General features: G+C 59.9%; 2 protein-coding genes across 4 annotated transcripts; one reads left to right on the top strand and one right to left on the bottom strand.

Moving 5' to 3' along the window:
- Positions 1-1,594: 1,594 nt before the first annotated feature.
- On the bottom strand, positions 1,595-6,048 carry TMEM176A (transmembrane protein 176A). Its single transcript, XM_055136307.1, has 7 exons — positions 5,894-6,048; positions 5,207-5,402; positions 4,780-4,890; positions 3,036-3,092; positions 2,674-2,892; positions 2,126-2,236; positions 1,595-1,859 (listed from the first exon to the last, which is right to left on the bottom strand). Exons 2-7 carry the CDS (start codon positions 5,396-5,398, stop codon positions 1,818-1,820), a joined length of 732 nt encoding a protein of 243 aa, XP_054992282.1. The 5' UTR covers positions 5,399-5,402; positions 5,894-6,048; the 3' UTR covers positions 1,595-1,817.
- A 133-nt stretch (positions 6,049-6,181) lies between these two features.
- Positions 6,182-11,150, top strand: TMEM176B (transmembrane protein 176B). Of its 3 annotated transcripts, none has more exons than XM_055136292.1 (7): positions 6,182-6,421; positions 7,326-7,519; positions 8,662-8,772; positions 9,117-9,173; positions 9,312-9,548; positions 10,312-10,431; positions 10,870-11,150. In XM_055136292.1, exons 2-7 carry the CDS (start codon positions 7,331-7,333, stop codon positions 10,960-10,962), a joined length of 807 nt encoding a protein of 268 aa, XP_054992267.1. In that variant the 5' UTR covers positions 6,182-6,421; positions 7,326-7,330; the 3' UTR covers positions 10,963-11,150. The 3 variants fall into 3 exon arrangements, with proteins under 3 accessions (XP_054992267.1, XP_054992275.1, XP_004620202.1); XM_055136300.1 differs by having other exon boundaries at positions 6,184-6,421; positions 7,326-7,444; positions 9,312-9,554; XM_004620145.2 differs by having other exon boundaries at positions 6,188-6,421; positions 9,312-9,554.
- Positions 11,151-16,629: the final 5,479 nt, after the last annotated feature.

Here is a 16,629-nt window from a genome sequence, read left to right as displayed (position 1 = left end):
AGGGCAGAAGGGCACCTTGAAACCTGCATATGCAGCTAAACCACTGCCTGAGGATTTCTTATCTGTGGGAATCCACGGGACTTACAAGGAAGACCCCACCTGTTAGGTCCTGGGCAACCTTATGCGGCCGAAATGGGACCTGCTAGGACCTGACCCCCTGTACTTCCCTATAAATCCAACCCTAAAACTCAGAGTGACTTCACAAGCCTCTTTAGAGTCTTATGAACTTTGCCTGGGAGCTCCTTGCTCCAAACCCTCCTCTTGCTCTTCGTTTTTCCCTTTCTGCGAGCCTGTTCCTGGGCCTTTCGAGTTGTTCCTACCAGGTCTTACCTGTTGGCTTGGCCTCAGTTGTCTCCTTGGAATCTGACACTGGAAATATTCCCGCGCTGCTAAGGCTGTTCTGATTTCCATTCTATCACCCTCTTTGAATCCACTCAGACTGTCCGTAAGAATAAGGCGACTTCAGGAAATCTGCTTTCCTTCTGAAGCCTCAAATTGCAGAGACCCTGTATGACCAGCCCCAGCAGAAACTCTGGATTCTGGGTCCCAGACACAGGGCTGAAATCCCACAAGTGGGTTCCTATGTGCTTTCTTCCTGTGAGACTTGGAAGCCGGAGTTGGCTAGTAAGTCTCTTGCTGGTACTTTGGGGTGTCCCCCCTTCTTTTTCTTTTTGGGTCACACCCAGCAATTCAGAGGGGTTACTCCTGGCTCTGCACTCAGGAATTAACTCCTGGTGGTGCTCAGGGGATCATATGGGATGTTGGGAATCGACCCTGGGTTGGCCGCGTGCAAGGCAAACACCCTCCCCGCTGTGCTATCGCTCCAGTCCCCGGGGTTTCCCTTTGCTGTAACAAGCCTCAGCCAGGAGCCAAAGCTTCTAGAACATTCCTGATCATCCTAGTCAGGTGTCAAGTCTCAGGTTTCTGAACCCTTTCTCCTACTTCTCTCTGGTCTTTGAGGCCTTCTCACCTTTTCTCTCTTTTCAAAATTATTTTTTTTTTGGGGGGGTCAGGATTTGGGCCACACCCAGTGGTGTTTAAGGAACTGCTGCCAGCTCTGCTTGTTGGTGGCTCCTGATTTCCTGGACCATATCATGGGGAGGATTGAACTGGGGTGGCCGCATGCAAGGCAAGCACCTTAAACTATCTACTATTTCTTTATTCCCTCTCTCATTTTCTTGATAGTTTCACCACGAATCAAAAAAAAAAAATCCATGATTCCTATTTTACCCGGCAGTTTCAGGCATCCTCGGCCCAGCTCTGCCCAGTGATTCAGGGTTTATAGTTTACCATTTTATGGGCGGTCCTGTTTTAATTAAAGATGACTTCTAAAACTGATTGTGTCTTTGTCCTCATATCTCAAAAATGGTTAAAAAAAAAAAAACCAATCTCTTGAAAGCGCTTGTCCTCTTAGCTCTAACCTATAGGGGGCGGCCGAGAGTCTCTGCAGCCTTTAGCCTTCGGACCCCACATTTGGACCCAGCCCCAGGGTCAGCGACTCCCACCCAGAGAGCAGGTGGGGGGGCCATGGGAGCAGGATGGCCTCCTGCCTTCCCGGCCGAGGGAAATTCCCTGGAATAACGAAACGGGAGGACGAGAGCAGCGCGAGTTTATTGTCGGCATCACTCGGGCCCGGAGCTGGCAGGGCGGTGACGGTGGGCAGGGGGACGGGTGGCCTTCAGGAGGGACGTGGTGGCCTTGGGGCAGGCCAGGGGCTGCCGGACTGCCTCTTGCCTGCTCTGGCTCTCCACGCAGAAGTCAGGACCCAGGACGCTCAGCCCGGCAGTGCTCCCGGCCAGCCCTCGGAAGCAGCGGGTCTAGACGTCGTTCCCCGGCAGCAGTTTCTTCTGGTCCGTTTTCTAAAGGGGACGGGGTGGGTGGGTGGGGGGAAGAGAGACAGCCCGATGGGGCACCCAGAAGGCCGCTTCTCTCCTCCAGGGCACCGCAGCGCCGGACCAAGCGGATCCAGCAGCATCAGGCTCCCGCAGGACCGGCTGCTTCTTGGGGATGCTTTAGGCGGGGCCGCCCACTGGGTGGGCCACGCCCTCCGGACCCTTCCCGCCCCCCCCCCCCCGCCGGACAGTCGCGCCCCCCAACACCCGCAGCCGCCCGCTCAGGCCCTCACCTTCTTGGAAATGCAGGTTGTCCAGAAGAACAGACCCAGCGGGGTCAGGGATGTGAGAATCAGCAGCACCCAGAGAGCAAAGAGGGTCGCGTGGAGGCTTATGGACATGGCCTGGGGGCAGAGAGCCAGAGCGTGAGCCAGAGGGCTGCCCCCCCCCCCAGCACCCCTACACGGGCTCACTCTCCGCCCCACCGCTCCTAAGACAGGGCTCCTGGAGCGGGGTGCTGAGGAAGGAAGGAAGGAAGGAAGGAAGGAAGGAAGGAAGGAAGGAAGGAAGGAAGGAAGGAAGGAAGGAAGGAAGGAAGGGGTCCTGGGGGGAATCAGCAGGGCTTGCTGCCGCATGCACCCCATGAGGCCTCCCACTGGACCTGGGGTCCCCCTGGGGATTGACCATGACTTGGTTCCCTGCCAAGCCCAAGGCTTTCGAGGATCAAGGGAGGTGACACATTAACCGTCTCGCCTGCCAGCACCCCCCAAGCGACGGTCTTTGTTCCTGCGGGGGCCGTCGTCAGGCTTGGTGTGGGGAGACCCCCCCTGTTCCCCCCTACCTGCAGAAAGCGCACGTAAGAGTGACACAGGTCCTCCCTCTGGGTCTCCTCGGGGCTGGCAGTGGTGGGGGCCTGGGTGGGCCAGCCACCCCGTGACACGTCGCAGATCTCGTTTCCGTTATAGAAGTAACGGAACTCGTAGAAATGATTAGCGAGTATCACAATGGCGATCACAGCCGTGGTGAAGACTGCCACGATGAGCAAGGTCCTCAGGAAGGCCTGGCGGGCAGGGGACGGGCAGGACACGGGCAGGGTTGGCGTCTGCTGGAGCCCAGCGGGGGCCAGGAGCAGACGCCCTTCCCTGGGGGCCAGCGGGGAGGGGTCAGAGTGGGGGACGGCCGGCTGCTTGTCCCCAGACTCACCCAGAAGATGCCACGTCGCTTCTCGTAGATGAAGGCCACGGCCCCGGCCAGCACAGCCTGGGGAGAGACGCGGGGACAGGCTTGGCCCAGACCGCCCACCCCACTGCCCTTCTCAAGGCCACCAGTGGGATCAGCCACTGACTGGTCCTTCACCAGAACTTTCTTTTTTTTTTTTTTGCTTTTTGGGTCACACCCGGCGATGCACAGGGGTCATTCCTGGCTCTGCACTCAGGAATTACCCCTGGCGGTGCTCAGGGGACCATATGGGATGCTGGGATTCGAACCCGGGTCGGCCGCGTGCAAGGCAAACGCCCTACCCGCTGTGCTATCACTCCAGCCCCTTCACCAGAACTTTCTATGTGGCCGGGAGGGTTTTGTTTTGTTATTTTGTATTTTGGGCCACCCCCTGGCGGTGCTCGGGGGTTCCGCCTGGCTATGCAGTCAGGAATCACTCCTGGTGGCGCTGGGGGGACCGTATGGGATGCCCGGCTTTGAACCCGGTCGGCCGTGTGCAAGGCAAATGCCCTCCCCACTGTGTTATCGCCCTAAGCCGTGGCTGGGGGTCTGTAGGGGAAGCAGGGCGGGGGTCTGGCGGCTGGCTGACTGCCTGAGCTGCAGTGCCCTGGGCTCTGTCCAGAGCCTCCCTCAGTGACGGCGGGGCCCGGGGAAGCTTCAGGGAGAGCGAGGCCGTGCCAGGCTCGGAGGGCGTCTCCTCGCAGAAGGACCCTCTGCGTTCCTCAGAGCTGGACACGCCCCCTAGCTGGGCTGCCGGAGAGGGAGTGAGCCCCCCTGCAGAATCTGTGCCTTTTCCCAGCTTGGCTGCTGTGGTTGGCTGAGGAGGAGTCCCGTCAGCCCCTCTCTGTGTGGGGAGTCTGCAGTGGGAGGTGCCCACTGTGTGCAGCCCCACTGTGTGTGGGCCCACTGTGAATAGCTCCACTGTGTGCAGGTTCACTGCATGCAGTCCCACTGTGTGCAGCCCCACTGTAGAGCCCCACTGTGTATAGTCCCACTGTGTGTGGGTATACCGTGTATAGGCCTACTATGTGCAGCCCCACTGTGTAGAGTTTCACTGTGTACAGCCCTACTGTGTTCAGGTTCATTGTGTGCAGTCTCACTGTGTGAAGTCCACTGTGTGTGCAGGTTCATTGTGTATTGCCACACTGTGTGCAGTCTCACTGTGTGCAACCCCATCATGGGTAGCCACTGTGTGCAGCCCCATTGTGTACAGTCCCACCGTGTGAAGCCTTACTGTGCACAGCCTCATTGTGTTTAGCCCTACTGTATGCAGCCCTACTGTGTGCAGCCCTACTGTGTGCAGCCATGGTGTGCAGCCCTACTGTGTGCATTCCCATTGTGTGCGGACGCACTGTGTGCAGCCCCACTTTGTATAGTCCCCCTGCTGTATAGCTCCACTGTGTGCGGACGCACTGTGTGCAGGCCCACTGTGCGCAGGGGCTGCTGAGGAGCTGTCTGCAGACGCCCTCCAGCGTGCCTCAGCGCAGACCCCAGAGGTGAGCCGGCCCCTGAATCCTTGCTGTTTGCTAGGGAGGTGGGGGCAGGTGGGAGAAGCCCTGGGCAGGAAGTGGGAGCCCACAGGGGCTTTGCCTGCACCCGCCCCTCTCGCCCTGTTGCAGCAGGCGCCTGCCCGGGGTCGCAGGTTCCCTCCGTCTGTAAGGGTCTCTGCCGCCAAGCCACGGTGGTGGCTCCCCTGCCACCCGCCCCCTCTCGGGCACGTCCCACTCACCACGCCGCCGGTCCAGAAGGCGGCTCCGGAGTAGCGCACGCTGGAGTACTGGCAGAGGTAGAGGAAGCCCCCCAGGACCAGGGCCAATCCCCCCAGCACGATCTGCGCTGCCTGCAAGACCGAGAGTAAGACCCCACTCCGGCCGGCCCGGGCGCGCCTGCAGGCCAGGGGCTGTGAGAGCCTCACGGAGGGAACCAGGGGGAGAGGAGCAGTGGGGAAGGGAAGGGGGGTGGCGGGTGCTGGGATGGAGCAGGAGAGGGGTCGGCCCAGGGCTGCGGGGCCCTCCCCCTGCCCTCGTGCCCCTGGGGGTGGCTTTCCCTGAGAGGGGAGGCTCGAGGCAGCCGTGGAGCGGGAGAAGCTGCTCTCTGCTTGAGAGGAGCTGAGGGGGCTTCCCAGCGTGGGCCCGGAGGGGGGCAGCCCTGCTTACCCAGGAGGCCGCCAGCAGCCGGGCCCCGCGGGAGGGGGCGGCCGGCCGGGGCGCCTGCAGGCGGGTGACGAGGCCCTTCAGGAGCTGGGCCAGGGCCGACTCCTGGTGGATGTGCACGTTGAAGCTTGTGGGCTGGGGGCCCCCAGGGGCCACCTCATCCGAGCCCTCAGCCGCGTCCATGCCTGCGGGCATCTCTCTGGGTGGAGGAGAGTCGGAGTCGGTGTGTTTGAGGGAGGGTGGGGCCAAAGAGGGGTTGCAGACCACCACGCCCTCCTTCCGCCCCCCCCCGCCCCCCCCGCCCCACTCTCTGTGGGCTTCCGGTCTGGACCCCGAGACCCTGCACTCCAGATGGGCCCCCTCAGCCCCAGGACAGGATCAGGGGCCAGAAGCACCACAGGGGCATTGCGGGCATCTGCTGTGGCCACTGCAGGGCTGGGGTCCCCCCCCCCCGCCCTCCCGGTGCCCTGAAAGGCCCGTCCAGGCCGCCCCATTCCCATCCACAGAAGAATCAGGCTGTGTCCAGGTCGAAGGCCAAAGGGCTGAGGTCCGGGTAACAGAGGGGGTCGACCCTGGCACCCCACAAGTCTCAGGGTGGCCGAAACCCTCCTCACAGGGCAGGGGGCTTGAGGCCTCGGGGGGGGGGGGCCGGGGAGACCCCCTGAACGGGCCGGGCTGGGGCTGTCTCACCTGCTGTCCTGAGGGCCCGGCGAGTCTGTGGGGTCAGTGTGCGCGGCCACAGGCTGGGCTGGGCTGCCCGGCGGGGGAGACTGAGGGACGCACCGGGGAGTGGCCGCCGGCGGCTGCTGCCAAGGGGCCCCGCCAGGGCTTTCCTGAGCGCTGGCCTTGGGCCGGGCCACTTGGCAGGGACCTGGGGACCCTGGAGGCTCCTCCCCCCCTCCCTGCCTGGGCGTCCCGGGTGAGTGTTTGTGCTGTGAGCACAGTGGGAGGCGTGAGTGTGCGTGTGCCGGAGTGTGTGAGTGTGTGTGTGTGTGTGTGTGTGTATGTGTGTGTGTACCTGGTGTTTGCTCTGCTTCTGCTCAGCCGCCTTCACAGAACCCCCCAGGAGGGGCCCCTTGGCCCAGCGCTGCTCTTTTCCGGGAGCTGGGTGCTGAGGGCGTCACTCCACCCTTCCCTCTGCTCTTCCTCCCCCTGCCCGCCCAGCAGGGCCAGCCCCTCCCAGCCCACTCTGCTTCTGGGGGCTCCTCCGGGACACAGGTGAGCCGGCCCTGGGTCCCCGGCCTGTCCCCAGCGGGGTTGGTTTCCGCGGGTCTGTGAGAGAGGGAGCTGGCCGGACAGACGTCCCAGGGTGGGGGGTTCGGGTCCCATCCTTCCTCCCTTCTGGGACCCTGGGAGGAGCCGGGCGGAGGAGAGTGGCCAGGGCTGAGTGCAGGAGCCTGATGCTCGGCGTGGGGGGGGGGGTTGTGAAATGAACTTTTCAGGGCACGGCTCCGAGGCAGAGCAGGGGACAAGTGGGGGCCGTCGGGGGCACTGGGTGGTGCCAAGGAGGCTCAAGGCAGATGGAGCCCCGAGCACATCCCTGGCTGCAAGGTCCTCTGGGTCGGGCAGAGCAGAGTGGAATCGGGCTGAACCCGTGTGTGCGCATGTGTGCATGTGCGTGCATGTGTGCATACGTGTGTGTGTGCGTGCGTGCGTGTGTGAGACTTGTGCACCCACAGAGTTGGCCGACCTTTCCAACCCAAAGGTGCGGAGCACTGTGGAAGGCAGAGTCCAGCTCGGGTGGCTGTTGCTTGGGAACGGTCAGCACGGCAGGGTCTGAGCAGGCTCCTCTGCTGCTGGCCACTGGCTCTGGCGAGGCAGGGCCGCTGTCCCCTGCGTGTATGAGAGGGACGGGGGGGGGGGTATTGTTTTGAGGCCAGATGGGGGCGGAGGATGACTCACCAGACTCACCGGGTACAGGGAAGCCTGCGTGTCTGAGAGGGGCCGAGGGCCCAGGAAATCTTCTTTCTTCCCCTTCAGCCCGAGGAAGTCAGTCTGCCTCTGGGGAGGGTCCAGCAACTCTGAGCTGGAAGCTCTCGGGGTGACTTGGGGCTGGGCCGCAGTGCCGGACAAGCCCCTGACCCCGCCCGGGGCCTCACCCCTCCTCGCCTCCTCCCTGCAGGCAGGATGGTCGAAAGCACGGTGTCCGTGACTGGGCTGGACCTGGCCACCGCGGAGAAGCTGCCCGCACACATCAACATCCACGTGCACCAGGAGTCGGCCCTGGCACAGCTGGTAAAGGTGGGCAGTGCCCTGAAGCAGTACTTCTCCCGGCCCTCCGGCACCCGCGTCGGCCACGGGCAGCTGTCCCTGGGGGTGAGTGCCCGAGCCAGGGGTCAGTCACCATGCGGGAGAGGCCAGCGGTGAGGCAAATCCCACGAGAATCACGATTTCTTTCCATCTGGCCCCCAGGGGCAGGGGGAAGGTGGGGGTCTTCTTGGGTGTGTGTGTGTGTGTGTGTGTGGGTGGGCTGCGGAGAGGTCTGGAGTGTCACCCATGTTCTCTTCAGAAGGACCCAGGAAAGTCGGCTCATGCTCAGAGTTACAGGCACATGGCGTGGGGTCCCTGACGGAACAGCATCGGGCCTACCTGGAGTGGAGAAGGAGGGCGGCTAGGAGGACAGAGTGGGAGAGGGAAGGGAAGGAACTTGGGGATCAGAGAATAGCGGGAGCGAGTCACAGAAGGCAGGGAGGGGCGGGCAAGTCCAGCCGAGACCCAGAGTGAGTCAGGATGAGAAGTTTGGGGATGCGTCCCCAGTCTGGTACCCTGAGTCTTGGGTGGGCTTGGGGGTCCTGCATCGGCTCTGACCAGAAGCCAGGTGAGGAGTCTGAGCCGGACCCTGTGTTGGGCCCAGGGCCAGGAGCTGTGCGCAAAGGGGGCAGGTCTGGGCCGACTGCCCCAGCAAACCCACCGGGGAAGGTTCTCGTGACTCGGGGCACCAGAGGGAAGGGACCAAGGGGACCAGGCGCTGGAGCTCTGGGCGTCGGAGAGGCTGTGTGGAGGCCCCGATCCTAAAGTCTGTGACCGCAGCTGCAAGGAGGGGTGACCCCGAAGAGCTGGTTGCTGGTGACTGTCATCGGCCCACACCCCTCTCGGGAGCTGGGGGCCTTTATGCCTTTCCTGAGCAGGCCGTGGGGGTCCCCAGGGAGAGAGAGGAATCGTGGGACCACCAGGCGGGTCGATGCAGTGACACGTGGTGGCGGAGGGCCAGGCCTTGCTGCTTTTAGGACGCCGAGGGAGCAGAACCTTCCAGAAGCAGAGCACCAGTGGGGCGGAGCCGGCAGGCTGTCTCGGGGACTCCCTCACCCCGGCCAGCCCTGACTTTCTCCCTTTTCTGCTCTGGGCGCCGTGACTTCCAGTCCTGCTCTGCCCGGCTTCCGTGCCAACATGGCCCGACTCTGGTCCCGCTCTGCCCGGCTTCCGTGCCAACATGGCCCGACTCTGGTCCTGTGTTGCAGGTGGCCCAGGTCCTGCTGGGGCTGCTGAGCTGTGCCCTGGGGGCCTTTCTCTACCTCGGGCCCTGGACCTTTCTCCTCGCCTCGGCCTGTGCCTTCTGGGCGGGCGCCTTGGTAAGGAAGCGGGGAGGGGTGGGGGAGGGTGAGGGGGGAGGGTGAGGGGGGAGGGAGGGATGGGGGCAGGGCGAGAGGGACCAACGTCCTTTAGGATCTGGGTCAGGACTTGAGGAAGAGACCCCAGATCCAGAATCTGGTGTCGGGGTGGAGGGAGGAGAGGGGGTCTCTGCCTTTAGCGTCACGGGACCACCAGGGGCTTTCTGCAAGTCCAGAGGGTGCCAGCCCCCCTCCCGCTCCCTGTCCTCCGTTAAGGCTGGGCTGTGGGCGGGGGCGGGGGGGGCTCGGGGAGAGGGGAGCCGGGAGAGGGACCCGGGGACGCTTCTTGCTGTTCTCCTTCCCAGACCATTGCGGCAGGAGCTGGGGTCATCGTCCACGAGAAGCATCGGGGCAGATGCTCAGTGAGTCCCGTCCCCCGCCTTCCCAGCCCCCGCCCCACGCGGTCTGTCTGCTCAGTACTGGGGGGCAGCCTTGGGGGGGCGGAGGGGGAGAGCAGGCAGGCTGGAGCGGGGGTGTGCATGCTCCTCCCCTCCCCCCAGCTCTTCCTGGCCGCCCTGCTCAGTGCCCTGGGCGTGATGGTCACCGTGCTGGCCGTGGTCCTCTGCGTGCGCAGCCTCGCTGCGGGTCACAGCTTCCACCCGGAGTCCGTGTGCGACCCGCCGGAGCCGGAACCCTCCTTCACAACCAGCCCCCCCCGGGAGTGGGGGTGGCGGAGGTCCTACTATGACAGCAACGAGAGCTGGACCATACAGAGGTGCAAGGAGTTCATGGAGAAGGTGGTGGTGAGGACGGCCCCCCCCACGGCAGCCCCCCAAGCATCCGGGCCTGGCGGGCAGGCGGGTGGGCGGGGGTGGGGGCCCTCAGAGCACTCGGACACGAGTCCCTGAGTCCAGAAGGCAGAGGCGTGCAGGGTGCTGTCCTGAGAGGGTCTTCCCTTAGCCCGAGTCACCAGCACCGTCCCCACTGTCATTATTCTTACTGTCTGGGTTTCGGGCTACCCCCGCTGGCGCCCAGGGCCCCTCCCGGCTCTGTGCTCATGCCCCCGTGGCAGTGCCCAGGACCTGACCTGGGAGCCAGTCACGTCAGGGCCCTCCAGCTGGGCCCCCCCAGCTCAGCTCTGGCGGCTGCCCCAGGCAGCTGCTGCCAGATGGCCCTCGGGCTAGTGTTGGGCTCGGCTGGGCCTCATGTCCAGGGTGGGTCCCGGGGACGGCTCCTGGCTGGGAGCTCAGGACAGGAGCTTCTCCACGGGGCCCACGCAGCTGGTTTCCAGGTAGCGCTTCGGGGTTGAGGGGTCCCTTGTCTTTGCGGAGTCACACTTCCCAAGGGTCAGGGGCCGGTCCAGACCCTCAGGGCTGGGCCACGGGGCTGGAGCAGGGAGCCGAATGTGGCCTGCAGAGCAGGTAGGGGATAACTGTGTCACAGGCTGGGGAGGGGCGTGGGGCAGGGGAGCAGGTGGGGGGAACTGTGTCACGGGCCGGGGAGGGGCTCAGGCCAGGAGAGCCGACGCCGAGGCCGTCTCTTCCCTCCCTTCGTCTCCAGAACATGTTCATCGGGATCCAGGCGCTGCTCCTGGCCACCTGCATGCTGCAGGCCGTGGGGCACGGGGTCTCCCTGGGCCTGGTGATTCGAAGCACCTGTGCCAGGACCTCCCTTCCCCTGGTGAGTGCCACGGGCGGCGGGTGGGGTGCGGCTGGGGAGGCCTGGGCCCTGCTCTGCTGCCCGGGGAGGGTCTTCTTTCCCTTTTTGGGTCACACCTGGCCATGCTCAGGGGTCACTCCTGGCTCGTGCACTCAGGAGTCACCCCTGGCGGTGCTCGAGGGAACCATATGGGATGCTGGGAATCGAACCCAGGTTGGCCACGAGCAAGGCAAATGCCCTCCCTGCTGTGCTATCACTCCGGCCCCCGGTGTGTCTTCTTGTGTCCTCTCCCGCCTGTCCACACCCTCTGTTTCTCTCCTGTCCCCTTCTCTCCACCCCGGGTCTCCATCTAGCTTGCCCTCACTGTGCCCCCCTCCCGATGCCCAGTTCTGTGACGCTAACTCGGTTCCACCCTTCCGTCGTCCAAGAATTGACCACCGCTGTTGTGTCCCCGCCCAGGACCAGGGGGAGCTGGAGAAGAGGCTCCTGGGGCAGAATTCCGCGCCCCCCTCCCCCTCCAAGGAGAAGATCACGGCCAACATCATCCTGTGAGGCCGGCAGGGAGCTTGCCCGCTGCCCGCCCCTGCCTGAGAGGGGGACCCGGGCTCTCCCCGCCCCCGTCCCCCTGCCTGCTCCCCCACCAGCCTCCCTCACCGAGCTCAGCCCCCATCAGGCACTGCCGCATCACCCTGAGACCGAATAAACAGCACAGCTGCGAGAAGCAGCTGGCGTAGACGAGAGCGGGTGCCCTTCTGCTAGTCTGTGCTCTGCGCCGTGGTGGGCTCTCTCGGCATCAGTGCCCCTGGGTCACCGGAGCTGACAGCCCGGGGAAGCAGGCCGAGAGGCTGAGGCCCAGGCTCCCGTGAAAGCACAGATCTCCTGGAGAGTTCCTTCTGCACGTTGTAAAGTGGAATATGGCAGAAGTAATGCAGAATACATGATACATAATACAGCGGGGACAATACGGAATACACTGTACAGTGGGGATAACACGGAATACACTGTACAGTGGGGACAATACGGAATACACTGTACAGTGGGGATAATACGGGATACACTGTACAATGGGGATAATACGGGATACACTGTACAGTGGGGATAATACGGGATACACTGTACAGTGGGGATAATACGGGATACACTGTACAGTGGGGACAATACGGGATACACTGTACAGTGGGGACAACACGGGATACACTGTACAGTGGGGATAACACGGGATACACTGTACAGTGGGGATAACACGGGATACACTGTACAGTGGGGATAACACGGGATACACTGTACAGTGGGGACAATACGGGATACACTGTACAGTGGGGATAACACGGGATACACTGTACAGTGGGGATAACACGGGATACACTGTACAGTGGGGATAACACGGGATACACTGTACAGTGGGGATAACACGGGATACACTGTACAGTGGGGATAACACGGGATACACTGTACAGTGGGGATAACACGGGATACACTGTACAGTGGGGACAATACGGGATACACTGTACAGTGGGGACAATACGGGATACACTGTACAGTGGGGACAATACGGGATACACTGTACAGTGGGGACAATACGGGATACACTGTACAGTGGGGATAATACGGGATACACTGTACAGTGGGGATAATACGGGATACACTGTACAGTGGGGATAATATGGGATACATAACACAGTGGGGATAATACAGAATACATGATAAGTGGGGACAATATGAAATACATGATACAGTGGGGATAATACGGAATACATGATACATAATACAGTGGGGATAATACAGAATACATGATTCAGTGGGGACAATATGGAATACATAATACATAATACAGTGGGGACAATACAGAATACACTGTACAGTGGGGATAATACGGGATGCATGATACAGTGGGGATAATACGGAATACACTGTACAGTGGGGATAATACGGGATACACTGTACAGTGGGGATAATACGGGATACATGATTCAGTGGGGATAATACAGGATACATGATACAGTGGGGATAATACAGAATACATGATACAGTGGGGATAATACGGGATACATGATACAGTGGGGATAATACAGAATACATAATACAGCGGGGACAATACGGAATACACTGTACAGCGGGGACAATACGGAATACACTGTACAGTGGGGATAATACGGGATACACTGTATAGTGGGGATAATACGGGATACACTGTACAGTGGGGATAATATGGGATACATAACACAGTGGGGATAATACAGAATACATGATACAGTGGGGACAATACGGAATACATGGTACATAATACAGTTGGGATAATACAGAATACATGATACAGTGGGGACAATATGGAATACATGATACAGTGGGGATAATACGGAATACATGATACATAATACAGTGGGGATAATATGGAATACATATTACATAATATGCTGGGGATAATATGGAGTAAATAATACATAATACGGTGGGGATAATACGAAATACATATACATAACACTGAGTGCCCGCCTTTGACGCAGCTGACTCGGGTTTGATCCCGGCTACCCCATAGCGTCCCCGAGTCTGCCAGGAGTGAGGCCTGAGTGCAGAGCCAGAGTAAGTCCTGAACACTGCTGGGTGTGGCCCCCAGACAAACACCCTCCCCCGCCCCTCTCCCGCCAAGCAACACACAAACCAGCGTAGAGTGAAAGCCGCTCTCAGGCGTAGGATGGCGAACCTCACCTAGCTACCCTGTCTTTACCGGGATGCTGTGATTCACCGTACTGTCATGGTAGCTCCTTGCGGGCTCTGTCCCAACACCACACCTACTGCCAGTGTCGCTGCTCCCCTCCACCAGAGTCCCAGAGGCTCCTCCCACTCAAGTCCCCACCCCCACACGCCCCCAAACTCAGTTCTGTGGGCCCGTTCTTCACCTCTGCTGCCTTCGGCCATTTGTTGGTTCCTTGTAGTGTGTCTTTATATATCACACATGAGAGGTCACCCCGTATCTGTCCCTTCCCTTTGGGCTGACTTCATACAGCATGGCACCTTCTTGTGCCTGGCTTTTATCTTTTCTTACAGCGGCAGAGTATTCCATTGCGCATATATCACCACAACTTCTCGATCCTTTCATCTGTAGTTGGACATTCAGGTTGTTCCCATATCTTGACTTGAACTGCAATGAACAGGGAAGACATACCAATGGCTAAAGGGCATGTGAAAAAGATGCTCGTGTTGTCTCTTGTTACTTGGGAAATACAAATTCAGACAACAGTGAGATATCAGCTCACACCAGTGAGAATGGCAGATGTGAAAATTCTGGAAATGATCAGTGTTGGCAGGGACATGGTAGGAGGGACCCTCTTCCACTCACTGTCGGTGGGAGTGTCTGGCTCAGCCCCTTTGGAGAGCAATATGGAGATTTCTAAAATAATCAAGAATAGAAATAATCTTGTCTTCAAGCTTCCTGAACTTTGACCCATGATATTTACATGACTACATGAAGCAAGAGCTTCCTCCTTCCTTCCTTCCTTCCTTCCTTCCTTCCTTCCTTCCTTCCTTCCTTCCTTCCTTCCTTCCTTCCTTCCTTCCTTCCTTCCTTCCTTTCCTCCTTCTTCCTTCTTTCCTATCCAGCATTTAGTAATCGACTCTGGTTCTCTCTAGACATGCATCTGTTATCATTACTTTTATCAGACATGATAGAATTGGCCTTTTCATTCTTTATTTTCCTTTTGTTTTGGTTTTTAGCCCACATCTGTTGTTATTCAGGGCTAACTCCTAGCTCTGTACTTAGGGATCACTCCTTGTGGGCTTGTATGGGGTCAAACAGGGATCAAACCCCAGCAGGCTGTGTGCAAGGTAAGTACCCTGTGCACTGGACTATGCTCTGGCCCAGGCTCCCTTCATTTTCAGGATGCCCATACAAACACATAAGCAACCCACTGATGTACGCATCTTACGAGACAAGAAGACAAGCCATGGCTCTAGGTTCCGGAAGCAGCAGGGACGCTGCCTCCCAGCAGTGACTGACTGGCACACAGTGAGCAGACTTCCACCTCAAGCTTTCAGGAAGGCCTCTCTCGGCAGGAGGCTTCACCCCTGAGCAGCCTGCAGGGAAGAGCCGGGCTGCATGTCTCGGTAAACGCTCAGAGTCTATCTTGACCCACCAGTGGAAGCTTCTGGAGAGCTGAGCTGCTGAAGCCAGTGGCCTTCTGGCCCCCGAGGATGGCTCTGTCTCCCTGGGGCGCTGCCTGGCCTCCTCCCGAGAGATCCGGAAGGAAACTGTGTGATTGCAGGCCACGAGGTCTGCTCAGAGCATCGGTCAGGGCTGAGGAAACCACGGGCGGTGGGTCAAACCTCTCTGTGCCAGTGTTGTTTTTTTAAAAATAAATTATTTATTTTTAATTAGTGAATCAACGTGAGGGTACAGTTACAGATTTATACATTTTTGTGCTCATGTTTCCCCCATACAAAGTTCGAGAACCCATCCCTTCACCAGTGCCCATTCTCCACCACCAGTAAACCCAGCATCTCTCCCGCCCTCCCCAGTCCCGTCTACCCCCCCCCCCCCCCCACACTGCCACTATGGCAGGGTATTCCCTTTCGTTCTCTCTCTCTGATTAGGTGTTGTGGTTTGCAATAAAGGTGTTGAGTGGCCATTGTGTTCAGTCTCTAGTCTATATTCGGCACGCATCACCCTTCCCCTGCATGACCTCCGACCACATTTTACTTGGTGTTCCCTTCTCTGAGTTGCCCAGAATGAGAGACCAGCCTCCAATCCATGGAGACAACCTCCTGGTACTTATTTCTACTATTCTTGGGTGTTAGTCTTATAGTCTATTATTTTATGCTCCACAGATGAGTGCAATCTTTCTATGTCTGTCTCTCTCTTTCTGACTCATTTCTCTGTGCCCGTGTTTGTGAATAAAGTCGGAGTGAAACAACGGCCCCTGCGTTGTCCATGCCACCGGGCTGAGCTGAGCTGAGTAGTCTTAGTGGAGGCTGAACAGCCCACAGAGATAAGAGCGTTAGACTGCTGGTGCTTTGTGGAGGGCTGCGGTGCCCTGGAGCAGGGGTCCGCAGTGCAGGGGCGGCAGGCGCTGGAGGAGAGAGGTGGGCCTTCCCGGGGAGCGAAGCTCTGGGGGAAGAGGTTTGTGTGCAGAGGCGTGACCAGGGGGGCGCTGCAGATGACACGGGTGCTTCTGAGTGACTTCCTCTTCCAGAGAGAAGCGTGGATGCTGCCGAGGGGTGAGGGGCGGCTGGACCTTGCCCCGGTGGGTGGAGATGGAGCAGCCGGATGTGGTGGCAGAGCAAACCGGAAGCGGAGATGAGGCCCTTGGAGCCTCCCAAAGTCCAAGGAAGCGTCTCCGCATTTCCTAGAATCCTGAGGTGAGGAAAACGTGGGCCGAGCCCCCGGCAGCCCCCAGCTCCCAGTGAAGAGGGAATTGGATGATCAATTGTGTTTGCTTTTGCCTTTTTGAGCCCCACCCTGCAGCGAGCCTGGGTCTTTCTCCATGGCACCAGGGGTCTAACCTGGCTCCGACGAGCAACGTGTGCACCCGGTCCTTTGAGTCATGTCCCTCGGGGCCAGGAATAAAATCCCAGAGGAATTTAGAGCCCCCGGAACTCCAGCTTTCACTTTACCCCAGCAATGGAGGGTTCCCCATGTTTGCTGAACAGGCGCATGCAAATGTAGGCGCTTTGGAAGAAGTCAGGTTGGGGGTGTCCACACAGACCCCCAGAGCAGGGCCAGTCACAGTGGCCCAGGGGCAGGCGTCTAAGAGACGAATCCTCTGAAACACGGGCTCCTGCTTCTGCTTGTCCTGAGTGTGGCTCTCACCGCCCTGGCTCCTCAAGGACGTTTGTCCCTGCCTGTGGGCAGTTGGGGACAGCGTCCCTGCAACAGGGATTCAGCAGAGAGGACTGAGTCCACCCCCCCCCCCCCCCCCGAGGGAGGAACTGGGAGCTTCGGCAAAGCAAACTTCAGAGCAAGCGATGATAACCGAGACGTGGGCGGACCCTGCTCTCCAGGGTTCTCCCGCCCACCCTTCGCCCTTCGGCCACGCTGTCTCCAGGCTCTGGAGATCCCGTAATCTGGTCTCGGTCTCTGATCAAGGCCGAGACGAACACTCCAGGCCCCTGAGCCTGTCCCCCGCCTTACCTTCTGGGTTCGAGGAAGTCGTGGACTCTAGGGAGATTTCCTGGGGAGTCCTGTGGGGAGAGGGGGGGCTTCTGAGGCAGCATGTGGGGGGCGGG

This window comes from Sorex araneus, chromosome 1 (assembly GCF_027595985.1).
Source record: "Sorex araneus isolate mSorAra2 chromosome 1, mSorAra2.pri, whole genome shotgun sequence".
Classification (NCBI taxonomy): domain Eukaryota; kingdom Metazoa; phylum Chordata; class Mammalia; order Eulipotyphla; family Soricidae; genus Sorex; species Sorex araneus.
The sequence above is the reverse complement of the archived record's forward strand: the minus strand, read 5'-3'. Positions and strand labels throughout refer to the sequence as shown.

What these genes read in the sequence shown, in the direction of transcription:
- TMEM176A (XM_055136307.1), bottom strand. Translation starts at nt 5,398, where the DNA reads ATGCCCGCAGGCATGGACGCGGCTGAGGGCTCGGATGAGGTGGCCCCT. An exon ending in CCTTCTGGACCGGCGGCGTG is followed by an intron (nt 3,093 to 4,779) that starts GTGAGTGGGACG and finishes GTCTCTCCCCAG; the next exon opens with GCTGTGCTGGCCGGGGCCGT. An exon ending in CAACCTGCATTTCCAAGAAG is followed by an intron (nt 1,860 to 2,125) that starts GTGAGGGCCTGA and finishes CGTCCCCTTTAG; the next exon opens with AAAACGGACCAGAAGAAACT.
- TMEM176B (XM_004620145.2), top strand. Translation starts at nt 7,331, where the DNA reads ATGGTCGAAAGCACGGTGTCCGTGACTGGGCTGGACCTGGCCACCGCG. An exon ending in ACGGGCAGCTGTCCCTGGGG is followed by an intron (nt 7,520 to 8,661) that starts GTGAGTGCCCGA and finishes CCTGTGTTGCAG; the next exon opens with GTGGCCCAGGTCCTGCTGGG. An exon ending in CCTTCTGGGCGGGCGCCTTG is followed by an intron (nt 8,773 to 9,116) that starts GTAAGGAAGCGG and finishes TCTCCTTCCCAG; the next exon opens with ACCATTGCGGCAGGAGCTGG.